Source organism: Triturus cristatus, chromosome 11 (assembly GCF_964204655.1).
Source record: "Triturus cristatus chromosome 11, aTriCri1.1, whole genome shotgun sequence".
Taxonomy (NCBI): Eukaryota; Metazoa; Chordata; class Amphibia; order Caudata; family Salamandridae; genus Triturus; species Triturus cristatus.
Genome location: NC_140594.1, coordinates 653,682,484 through 653,695,465, shown reverse-complemented (window position 1 = coordinate 653,695,465; position 12,982 = coordinate 653,682,484). Strand labels below are relative to the sequence as shown.

The following is a 12,982-nucleotide window of genomic DNA, read 5'->3' as shown; positions in this document are numbered from 1 at the left end:
TAGTAGTTTTGAGAGTGGCAACTCTAGAAAATCAGTGATGGATTTTGTGGTCAGTGGTTGGCCCGCTCTTATTGATTGATGTTCCCCAGTGTGCAAAAGGGTTTTGGAATGTATGTGATGATTTGGACATTGTTGATGGGGAGCTTTTTGTGGTGAAAGATTAGTTCCTCCTTGCAGTATGTGTGAGAAAATTGTCAACCTGGCACACGAAGGCCACCTTGTGCGCAGTTTAACTAAAGCCAGAGTAAGAGAATCTCATTGGTGGCCTGAAGTTGATCAAGAAGTAGAAGAGGCAGTTAGAAAGTGTACTTTTTGTGCGAGTAATTATCAGTCTAGAAAAGTCAGTGCAGCACCGCTCACACCTGTTGCGTTACCTGAGCACCCTTGGTCCAAGCAGGTCCTGGATATTGTTGGACTGTTCGACATTTTGTCTCCCAATGAGAGATTTGTGGTTGTCCTTGTTGATTATACTTCCAAATGGGTCTCAGCTTGTTGCATGAACTCTGTGGTTACCAAGAACATCATTGAATTTCTGAAAGATGTATTTGCTTGTGAAGGTATACCAGGTGTCCTGGTCACTGATAATGGAGTCCAATTCACTTCACAGGAGACAGTGGATTTTTTAAAGGACCTTCCTGTTAACCATCACCGCACAGCTCTTTATGCACAGCAAGCCAATGGTTTAGTTGAAAGCATGAGTAGGCTTGTAAGGGCTTGTGTGCAGACTGCTATTGAAACTAGATATCCTTTGAAGTGCATTTTAGGGGTAAATTGTGGGCGCATAGGAACACACCTAATAGTGTCACTGGTTGCTCGCCATTTAAGAAACTCAAAGGCAGAGCAGCTGGATCAAAACTCAACCCAGTGTGGTTGAGTGTGAAAGATAGAAACAATAGGGTAGTTGATTGGAGATTGAGGAGATATCAAGAGAACTATAAACAAAGGTTTGATACCAAAATGGGTGTGCACAAATGTGAATGAAAGGTAGGTGATTTTGTGTTTGTTAAAAAAGCTGTGTGGTCTCCCAATGGTGAATTTTTTTTTGGGGGGCTAAACGCATTACCAAGGTCATGAGAAATGTTGTGATGCTGAGTGGTGGTGATGTCTGGAGCATGTCTCGCTTATCAAAATGTGACAAGGAGGATGGTAATGTTGGGCCTCAGCTGAAACATTTTCATCACAGTAATGTTGGGGGGTCAGACTGAACTGTTGTGTCATGATAAAAGAGTAAGGAGATCACCATTATATCCTCATGATTACATTTGAGAGTGATGTTTATTTTCATGATTATATTTTAAAGTTGTATTTAGTTTCTCTTATGGATGCATTGTTGTCACCAAATTTAAAATGTATTTCCTTACCTTTGTTCTTTTACCTCTTTCCTTTATCCTTTCTCTTTACACTTCTTTTTCTTCTTTGTGTCAATATTATGTGTTGTAACTTCCCCTTTAATGGGTATGACAAGAGCTGTTGTCCAAAAATCTTCATGTGTGAAAAGGCTACAGTCATTTTTTAAGGTTTATCTCAGAATGCCACAATCTTTTAGTAACCAGAAATCGAAAAGGTAGCAAGTGCTCACACCTTTGTTCAGCAGGACCTAGTCACATTTCTTGAGAAACCTAATTTAAAAGTTACACGAGTACTAGCATTATGGGTATTCTTCCACTTTCAGCCTAGGTGATTCATTTAGAATGAATACATAAATTCTGCTAGCAAGATCAATAAAGCAAGGTTGTGTGCCAGAAGTGTTGAATACATTATTACACATATAGAATCTTACGGTAATGTGTGCAGAACCCTATACCTGGGAGTTGCTGGAGTTCTGCGGTTCATTGCTTCGATGAAGCTTCATTGGTCAGCATTGCACTACCCACAGTGCACAGTAACACTTGGTAAAAAACACAACATCTCATTTATAAGAAACTGCGAATCCGTGGCCAACACTGTAGTTTTAATTGAGGTTGGTTGGCTATTTTCAAAATCTAATCCCTTCCAGTAACATATTTCCAAGTAACGGGATTTAACCCTTACTACTTACGTATCTTCCAGCACAGATGTCCAAACCACTTCCTGCCCTGCTTGCTTCACCACTGCATCTCCTTGTACTTCCAGTCGCCCATTCAGTTCGACTGCTGCAATCTGAAGCTCATCAAACTGTGACTGCAGGAGCTGCATTCGATTCTCCAACCTGTAAATACAACTGAGTTAGGAGGGTCGAATCTGACAGCTTCCTCTTCTTAGGCACAAGGATACATCCTGCATGTATGTGTGCGCACTATAATTGGCAATGTATCTGCAGTGGTTGTCAAAAGCGTATTCAATGGGAGTTCTAGATTATCAGGACTGTATTGGGGCAAAACCACTGGAGATACTGTAAAAAATTATTTGCATGTTTATTAATTTATTGTACAGTGAATTTTAGCAAGGATTTTGCAGTAAACTAACGAACATTGTTATGTAAGCTGCTATTTCGGTAACTGTGGGCCAATAGAAATTGGGCTGAGTCTAGAGAGGGCCTGTGACATCACAAAATCAAAGTACAGTACAGTGTAGGGACACAGCTACAAAAGAGTCCTGCCCCACTCATTCAGTTACAGAAGTGTACTGGCCAAAAAGACTCCCTACGGCAGCGGTTCTTAACCTTTTCAGTTCTGTGGACCCACACTGAATCATTTTTGGAAGCTAGGGACAACCTCCTAAGCAATGTCTATGATTTGAACCACAAAGCAATGCACAAAAAATACAGAAACAAGTATACATTAACAAATATACAAATTACACAATATTTTATTTCATTCACAAACAAAATATACACAAATCGAAATTTTAATTTAAATGGGAAGGTTGGTTAGACTCTAGAGCATTTTTGCTCCTCATGCATGCTCTCTGTTTCAATTGAGGTAATCAATAGTCCATACTAGATTCCATTTACTGTACTTGCACTCCTCCAAATGAATCAAGCTAAGTATACCAACTCAATTTTTATCCTCACATTTAAAATTCCTAAACATTACATTTACAGATCATTATACATTTTTTAATTTAATGTTTTGCTTTTTAGGTCTGAACTAAAGACAGCTTTAGCTGACTTGCCAGCCTCATGTTTTCAAACATTATGACGCAAAGATATATACATATAAAGGGCTCCCAATAAACACTCTTTCAAAATCGGATACTTTCTCTTTGAGTGACTGCATTTTGCCTTTGCAAAATACATTAAAAAAATAATTACACAAAAATAGAAATTGAAAACCTCTTGCACTTCCCAATGACAGATGGTCCCTATGTATAGTAGTGGTACATCAACTATTTGTATAACTCTCAAGACATGTATTGTACATTGCAATGTTCATTCCTCACTATGAACCAGCTTTGATATAATTGTTTCCTCCAGAAATTGAGCTCAAGTCATTAGAGTAGCTAGTGTGTATATGATGATGTTATGGTTGAAGCCACACACCCCACATGTTTACGATTGGCATTTCAACCACTTGACAGCCCTCTAGTAACTACTTGTGGAAATATTTCTCCCAAATTGGAATGTTGTACCTGTACTATCAGTTTGCAGAACACACTCCTCCCAACTCAAAAACAAAGCTTACACCTACCAAAACATAAACAGCCAAAATAAACACCTGTACTTTCCACTGAATAAACATTCCTATAAATAGTAGGGTATCATCACAATTTGTTTTTTAAATCAAAATTGTATTTAAATCTGTAATTGTGACTCATTATTATGAACCAGTTTTGGCAAATAATTAATCATTTGGAAAACAAGCAAACATTATTAAAATAGCAAAAGTGTGTATGCAAATGTATATATTCCACCCCCAACTTGGTGCAGATCATTTAAAGCAGTTGCTTCTAACTGGACCTGGAACTTCATGAAAATAATTCAGTACTTTGCATTTGACTTGTGAGTGACATCTAGTAATGTCTAGGGGAACTGCAGTTTCATATAGAAATTTCAATGCTTTCACATGTGACTTGATAGTAACACCTAGTAATGACTAGTGGAACTGCAACTTTATGAAAATATTTCAATGCTTTTGCAGTTGACTAGAAAGAAACACCTAGTAACGACTTGTGGAACTGCATCTTCACAAAAGACTATCAATGCGCTATCATTTGGCTTATAAAGTACACCAAGTAACTAAACGTGGAATTGGAGCTTCATGTTAGAATTTCAATACTGGATTTCCATGTGACATGTGAGGGACATACAGTAACGATGACTTGTGGAACTGCATTCTCATGAGGGAATATCAAAGCTTTTGCATTTTCCTTGAGAGGTATATCCAGGGGAACCACAGCTTTATGAAAGGGTTTCAATGCTCTGGATCTGACTCAAGAGTGAGCTCTAGTAACACCTTGAGGAACTGCAGCCCTAGGAATGACTCAAACCTGATATATATATATATTACCTACTGGCGGTAGGTAGTTATAGTTAGGACCTTGTTTCTATTCAAAAAGCATTTTTTCTTTTGCCAATATCTTTGGCGCCGTTTGACAAATCTTCGTGAAATTTTCCAAAAGAAGGTTCAGTCAGGTCAGGTCAGGTCCTGTCTTCAAAGTTTTGGGGGTGATTCGTCAAGCGGGGACCGAGAAAAAAGGGGGGGTCCCAAAACGCGTTTTCTCGATGTTAAGTTCCATAGGAATTTTGAAACAGGCTACAGACAGAACTGCTGAACGGAATTGCACCAAATTTGGCACAAAGGTAGGTATTGGTCCAGGAAGCGTGCTTTTTAAAAAATGGTGTAAATCCATGAAGTAGTTGCAGAGAAATTCAAAAAATAAAATTATCGATATCTGAGCACCAAGGAGGATTTGCGAACCCTCCCGAGCACTAGCTTCATTATGATTGGCTGCCAACACTCCAAATGTCAAGGTTTTATTCCAAACTCCCAGGATCGGTTTGTTGCTCAAATGGGTCCACCTCTCAATCTCTCCACTCTCTCTGATGCTATAATAGCGCAGAGGGTTGGAATGATTAAGAGAGGGAAGGAAAGGATGGGGACTGTAGGGAGGGTGACCTAAAACACAAGAATTAGATGACTGTTCTGTTTCCAATCTCACTATTCTAAAAGCTACAATCATAAAACAGATGCTGTAAAGGTAAATAACATGAAGCCTTGTGAATATTCTTTTTAGAGATGCCTTATCACCTGAAGGTTTACAATAATTTTAATTGATCTGGCGTCACAGGGGAGGTTGAGTACACAACACACACCACTATCCCCTGCTAAGAAGGAAAACAAAAGAACAAACATAAAACAATGTTGATGACATCTCTCCAAAGTTAAACGTCCATTATAGGTATTACTATTAAATGCCAGTTGCAATGCTGACCTTTCACTAATAGCCCAAGTATCCATGTGGTAATTCCACATGTAGAAATGTCCCGAAATCAAATTTCCAAAATACATAACAGTTCAAGTTGTACTATACACTCGGGGGCATATTCACAAGGAGCCATTGCTGAGTTAATGGCACATTATCGCAACCAAAGTTACGATAAATGTATCGCCCCAATCACAAGCTGGTGTTAACAGCCCTCAGCCCCAGTTTACCCGCGATAGCAGCCGCAAAAAACATCATCACAGACGACCCCCGCAACTATCGCAAATGAGATGCAAAGTAGGCGTTCCCGTGCCAAAAGCCACGACAACACCACACCTCAACATTCTCAATGACCAGCCAGATCGGCGATAGGAAAACAAAACAGGCGATAAGGCGCATTAGCACCAGGAAACTAACACCCGCTCCGACCTGGTGCCAAGTCAGACGGCAGCCTGCACCACAAAAAGGAGCACAGCCCACAGCCAAACCTAAAGAACAACAGATGCACCCGGGCAACTGAACATGCAGCCCGGAGGGCCCAAAGGGCAGCAACACCCGCCGCCGCCACCCACCCCCCTCCCCGGCACCCCCTGACGAAAGACATGCCACATCAGCTACACCTAAACATGTACAAAATATTCTGCATGATGTCGCACAATCACAACTGGTGACATGCATGTGTCGTCACAAAAATGAGCATCACACATTCACTTCCGAAGCAACAAATGAAACTTTATTAAAAGGAACACTGAACTGAAATGAAGACACATGGCGGCTCCCCTCGTGACAATCCGTAGGTCACAGCCTGCAAGACAAAAACCATGATGAGAAGGTGTGTCCTGCGCACATCAAATGACAGAGAGAGAGCGAAGGAGAGAGAGGGAGAGAGAGATAGAAGGACAGAGAGATGGAGAGAGAGAGAGATAAGCAGAGAGGGGGAGAGAGAGAGAAAGAAGAAGAAAGGGGGAGAGAGAGAGAAGAAGAGAGGGGGAGAGAGAGAGAGAAGAGAGGGGGAGAGAGAGAAAGAAGAAGAGAGGGAGAGAGAGAGAGAGTGCCGCCCCTGGGCACCCAGGCCACACTGCTCACCTGCTGCCACTGGTGTGTCTCCAACCACTTGCCGGTATGTATTGCAGTCCACCAGGTCACACATCTGATACAGACCCGTCATCTGAAACAGAGTCCAGATACATGATTGGCACAGTACACACAAGTGCACAAGACAACATCGCCTGCCCGCCCCAGCGCACCCAGGCAGATGCACCCCAGCCCCTCCCGCCGCCCAGCGGTGCATACCCACCCTTGCGCACCCAGACAGATGCACCCCAGCCCCTCCCGCCGCCCAGCGGTGCATGCCCACTCCTGCGCACCCAGGCAGATGCACCCAACCCCTCCCGCCGCCCATCGGAGCATGCCCACCCATCCACACCCAGGCCTCACTGCTCACCTTCTGCCACCGGCGTGCATAAAAGAGGTCCTACCATGTGCCGCTGCAAGCCACAATCCCAGGGCCTGCGGACATGACACCCTCCACATCATGCAGCCCGCTACGCAGGCCACCAGGTCTCACGTTTGGTGCTGAGTCTTGATTACTCCATGGCAGAGGACACACCAGTGCACAGGGCATCAACGCAGGCTGCACATCCAATAGGTGCCACTAACTCTGTGATCCCAGAAGCGACAGCACGTGGCGGTAGGCCCTCACTGCCCGCTGTCTCTGGCCCACACTGCGGTCTAGCAGAGCACACAAAACCTGAGCTGTCCGGACCGCCGGGATGGGGCATCATCGCAGGCTGCCCACCCACTCAGCACTTAAGGTACCCCTACCTCAGTGCACCCAAAGTCACCGTCCCGTGGCGGGGTGCCTGTGCCGGCAGCAAAGGTTTGGGTGCCACTAACCCTGTGCAACCCCAGTCAGCGCCACGTGGTGGTAGGCCCGGGCCGGCCGCAAGGCCTCGGGTACCACTAACCCTGTGCAACCCCAGTCAGCGCCACATGGTGGTAGGCCCGTGCCGGCCGCAAGGTCTCGGGTGCCACTAACCCTGTGCAACCCCAGTCAGCGCCATGTGGTGGTAGGCCCGTGCCAGTCGCAAGGCCACGGGTGCCACTAAACTAACCCTGTGGCAACAACTCATGGGCCCTTTATGATTGAGAACCGTGGAGCGTCCGTCATCCAGTCACCACCGGCAGAGGGGAATGGGACATCGTCGGCCCCTTATGTTGGCGAAGTCACATGGCCTGTGACGCCTGTGCCAGATGGGTATGGTGTATGTGCAAACCCTCAGGGAGTGGCTATGACATGCTGACAACTAGACCAGTGACCTGCACACCACCAGCAAGTACCCCTGCGACGGGTAGCAATGAGGGCCCCCCCTCGGAGCGTAAGCGAAGTGGTCTGACCTGCCGTACGCCGGACCAGCGCAGGGCTTGCAACAATCACTCGCAGGCTCTGGGAGTGGTTCAGTCCATGTCCGGACAAGGAAGTGACTGATGCGTGTGTCCCTGTTGTAGTATCCACGGCACCCGGATCACAATAGGCAATGTAGCACCCTCTGACTGGCATCCCACAGGATGAGCATTATTGACACAACGGAAATCACTGTCCCTACATTCATCCACACATTCATACATGGTTAATGAACGACATCACACAGCAGTGCGTTACTGGATGTTCATTGCACATCCAGTGCAGTTTTGCAGCTGGAGCGGTACAGGGCAATGCCAAGCACACTACACAATATGGGCACGTGGAAGGCCAGCCAGAGTCCATCCGGGGATGACAATTACTGCGGGAGAGGAAGGGTACAGTCCGCAGTCTGGTCGCCGTGTCATTGGTCATCAAACAGGATATGGCAGTCCATGTCGCTGTCCAAGGTGAGTGCATCGGAGTGTATGGGGGTCAGTGGAAGGTCATGGGGCCATGTGCGGCACCAAGCAGAAACAGGCCAGGTGGTGGAAATGAATGCTAGTGCCTCCTTCTGAACACAAACCCATCCACATCCTCGTCCCCGGATGTGTGCTCTGCCCCACCTGTGGGTGTTGCAGTACCGGCTGAGGCACTGTGTGCCACTGACACATCAGGTGCCGGAGTGGATATGCCTGCCGCACTGTGAGGGAATGGCACACCAGGGGGCAGCGATGTGGATAGTGTGGCGGCAGCAGCATTCATCATCGCCACGCCTTTTGGCAGCAATGCCATGTTGAGGATCTGCAGGGCATGGTAGATCCCAGCTACATTCCGCTGGTGTGCAGCAGTGGCTGCCATCCTTTCCGCCTCCATCCGCACCATGTCCTCCATGAGCCTGCGCATGTGTACCAGCTCACGACTGGTATCGCTGGAGCCCCTCTGAGCGGACAGGTGTTCTTCTAGCCGCGTCATGAGTCCAGCCATGTCAGCCAGGGCTCGTTGGAGACCATGGAGCGGCCCTAGACTCCCAAGGATGGCATCCATTATGGTAGCCATGAGGTCAAACCCCACCGCACCTGCTCAGCCGCCTCCCTCTGGCCCTCCAGCACACGGCATTGGAAGGCCGTGTGTTGTTCCTGGGGGTCTTGGGATACTGCCGGGGCCGTGGGTGCATCCTGCTGGGTGGTTTGGGTGGTGGGTGTGGTCTCCTCGTGGCAGCTGGGCTGCCCTGATCCTGGAGGTGAGTCGCAGATTATGTCAATGATATCTAGGAGGGCTTGTGCGTCGATGCTGGGGTTGTCCTCCTCGTCATCAGTGAAGAGTGGCTGGGATTGCTCTGCAGGGGGTGTTGACGGTAGTCTTGCAATATGAAGGGGAGATGGTGTATTACAATGTGTCCACATGTATGTAGCCGCATGGTACATGTTGACATTCAGACAGCATGGCATTGTACATTGTGACAGTCTGTAGATCTGGGTGATGACCCAGAGTCATTGAGGGTGTGCACTGTGCTCTGCTTGATTATGCATGTGTGCCATCGTGGCCATCTCCACCTGCCCCCCCAGTACCTGGTGGTCACTCACCCTGTTGCGGTTATGTTGTGTCCTGTCGAGCAGTGTCCGATCCCCGACTCCGGCCACAGTATCCACACTGATGACTGTTGACACCAGCTTCTCCATGTCATCCAGCACGAGCTGTGGTGCTGGGCCCCCACCTCCAGTCCGCATTGCTGCCTTCTGGTTGGATGCGAGTTTCTACTTGGTCTTTTGCTTGATGTCATTCCATTGCCTCTTGACCTCGTCCATTGTCCTCTTGTGCTCTCCGACGTCATTCACTTTGTCCACGATGTCCCACCATATTCCATTTTTGGTGCCCAATGACATCTTGGAGGTGGCGAACAGTTGTTGATGGTGTTCCATCACCTCCGTGACTATGAACCTGTTCGCCTGCGGACTGAACTTCGTCTTCCTTTTCTTCTTGTCCTTGCTCTTCCCTGTCCCCGAGGTCCCGGGCTGGTCGTCCGGGGTGCTTGTGAGGTTGCGCTCATCCTCTGTTCCAGCTCCAGCTGCCTCCATGATGCTTGGGTGTTGGTCAGTTTGTGTTTGGGTGTTTTTTCAATTTTTATGGTGATTTTTCCCACCTGCCTGGCGCTGCCTATCGCTGATTTCCTCATCGCGCTTTGGCCCATCGCAGGTTTTTTTGTGTTGTGGTTTGTGTTTTTATCTCCATCGAGGTGGTTGTATTGCGGACATTGTCCGTGATGTCGGCAGACAATTGCATGGTACCGCCTTGTTGTGAATTCCACGTTGACACTGGGTTATTTTCCCGCGATAGGCTACGATGTGTAAAGTGGTGTTAACATTTTTTGGTGTTGTTTATCGCACGTTCTTGTGAATATACCTTTAGAGTGTATCAATCTGGAAGTTTAGAGGTTGCCCATAGAACTCCAGATTTGCTTGCTACCTTATCAAGATAACTCCGATCAGGAATGGTGACTGAATCACCCTTACCGCCCTTGCCATGTAACATCAGACCAGTGTCTCCGCTTCTTTACTCGCTGCTGCTCCTGCTCCAGCTCAAAATCAGAATACGCGGCGAGGAACAAACTCAACAACCTGGTATTTGTACTTCCGGGTATTGCGTTTCGTCACCTGTGTGCGCGTGCCGGCTAACACAGCGGGAATGATGGGAGTTGTGGTCCAGGCGGGAGATGCTTCCCACCGTGCTATCGATCTCGCTCACTAATCCGGGTCCAAAGTTAGGGAAGTGTGACAGTACATCCCCTTCCCTGAGGATGCTGACAAATACCCGGTTTATCTGGAAACCTCTCATGAAACCTTTGTACCACCCTGGGTGCATTAACACTCCCTGCTGGTTCCCATGAATTTTCCTCTGCACTATACCCCTTCCATGAAATTAAGTACCACAAGGACGAACCCCTCCGTTTGGAATCCAAGATCTTAGATACTTTGTATTCCAGTTTACCGTCCACCCATAAGGGAGGAGGCCTTTTTTTCACTTGTGTGTAGGAGGGTTTTAGCAAGGATACGAGGAGCACTGGATGTATTCGCATGATTTTTGGCAGTGCAAGAAGTACAGAGAAAGGATTGATACATTTTTTCACCTTATATGGTCCAATATAGCGAGGGTTGGAGATGCTGTACCTGTGGAACCTGATATTCCTCGTGGATAACCACGCCACGTCGCCTGGTTTGTAGGGAGGATTTTCCCTATGATGTTCATCTGAGTGTCTTTTGCAACGTGCTTTGGCTTTCAATAATTCTGTTGTGTCTTTTTATGGTGAGCTGTATTATTTTCACCCTGTCACATATTTCGGGCAGTTTATGATCCATCCCTGGATATATCAAGGGCGGAAACCGAGGATGGAATCCATAGTTGCTGTAATGTGGGGTATGTTTCATGGATTGGTGTGTTGCACTATTATACGCTGTTTCTGCTATCCACAAGAGGTTCACCCAATCATCAGTATTGTCTTTCACATAGCCACGGAGATATTGCTTTAATGTCTGATTCAAATGCTCGGTCTGACCATCTGTCTGTGGGTGGAAACTTGTGGACTTTGCTGACCTTATCTGTAATGCAGCACACCACACCTTCCAAAAATGAGCAGTAAATTGTGAACTACGGTCGGAGACAATAGTGGATGGCACACAGTGTAATCTTACAATATAACAAAGAAGTAGTTTGGCTAATTGCCCAGAAGTAGGTATAGTTTTGCATGCAATAAAATGTCCCATCTTAGTGAGACTGTCAATCACAACCAAAATCACAGTGTGTCCCTGATCTTTAGGTAACTCTATGAAATCTAAGGATATAGTATTCCATGGAACAGTCGGTGTAGGTAAAGGTTGCAACAGACCTTGCGCCTTGCTATGATCAGATTTTGCTTTTGCACATGTTTCACATTTCTTTACGTTCTGTACCACATCTGTCCTGACAGAAGGCCACCAGAAATATCTAAGGACTTGGTCCAATGTTTTATCCACACCGTTATGGCCTGCACTAGGAATCGCATGACACCAGTGGAACACTCTCTCTTGTAACTCTTTCATAGGGATCAACATCTGCTTCTGTCTAATGGGCACCCCCTGTCTCATTTTCCATTGAGGATGTTCCTTGGGCCATTTTTTCCATGTAGGATTCGTACTCCCACGAGCCACCGATTTCAAGAATTATTCAGAGTGTATGACGCCTATGACTTGATCAGGCGATAAAATAGAAAGAGGTAGTTAATTTCCCAAACTACAAGCAGTTTCTTGTCTGCTGAGAGCGTCTGCCTTCTCATTCTCCGCACCTGGCCTGTAAGTGACTATGTAATCAAATTCGGAGAAGAAAAGCATCCAACGCAACTGTCTAGGAGACAACATGCGTGCAGACCTCATAAACTGCAGATTTCGATGGTCTGTATACACGGTGACGACATGTTTTGCACCCATTAGGTGATGCCTCCAAGTACTAACAGAGTCCTTGATTTCTAAAAGTTCTTTCTTTGCAATGCTGTACCGTATCTCTGCCTCATTCAATTTGCGAGACATGTAGGCTATGGGATGGAGTTGCCCTGTTGTCTCATTCCTCTGGGACAAGATTGCCCCCACTGCCATATCAGAAGCATCTGCTTCTACCACAAAAGGAGTCTCGGGGTTCGGATGGGCCAACACTGGAGCGGACGTAAAGGCTTCTTTCAGTAAAGAAAAAGAGGATTCAGTTTCTTCAGTCCATTCGAATGGAGTATTTTTCCGTAGTAACCTAGTTATAGGAGTTACCACCTTCAAGAACTGTGGTATAAATCTCCGATAAAAGTTAGCAAAGCCCAGGAAACATTGAACTTCCCTCACAGTGTCTGGATGCAGCTAATCCTTCACTGCTTGTATTTTACGTTCAGACATTTCTAATCCGTTAGGTGAGATGATTACACCTAAGAATTCCATCCTCTGGACATGGAATTCACACTTGCTCAGTTTACAATACAAACCATTGCTGCGCAAGACTTGTAAGACCAAACAAACATGTTGAAAATGCATGTGCACTAAATTGGAATATTTCAGAATATCGTCAATGTACACCACCGTGAACACATCCAGATTCTCCTGCAACACCTCATTAAAAAAGACTGAAATGCCGCGGGAGCATTGCGTAGCCCAAATGGCATCACCGTATACTCAAACAATCCAAAACGAGTGTGAAACGCTGTCTTCCACTCATCCCTATCTTTCA

General features: G+C 46.2%; 1 protein-coding gene across 1 annotated transcript in view; it reads right to left on the bottom strand.

Annotated features, from left to right (window-relative positions):
* SMCO1 (single-pass membrane protein with coiled-coil domains 1) overlaps positions 1–12,303 on the bottom strand; it is a 76,398-nt gene extending 64,095 nt beyond the window's left edge. Inside the window, exons 1-2 of the mRNA XM_085633011.1 lie at positions 12,146–12,303; positions 2,039–2,200 (exon numbers count right to left, since the gene is read on the bottom strand). Of these exons, the coding sequence (XP_085489137.1) occupies positions 2,039–2,200; positions 12,146–12,303 (320 nt within the window). The remainder of the gene's footprint in view (positions 1–2,038; positions 2,201–12,145) is intronic.
* Between the last annotated feature and the right edge of the window lie 679 nt (positions 12,304–12,982).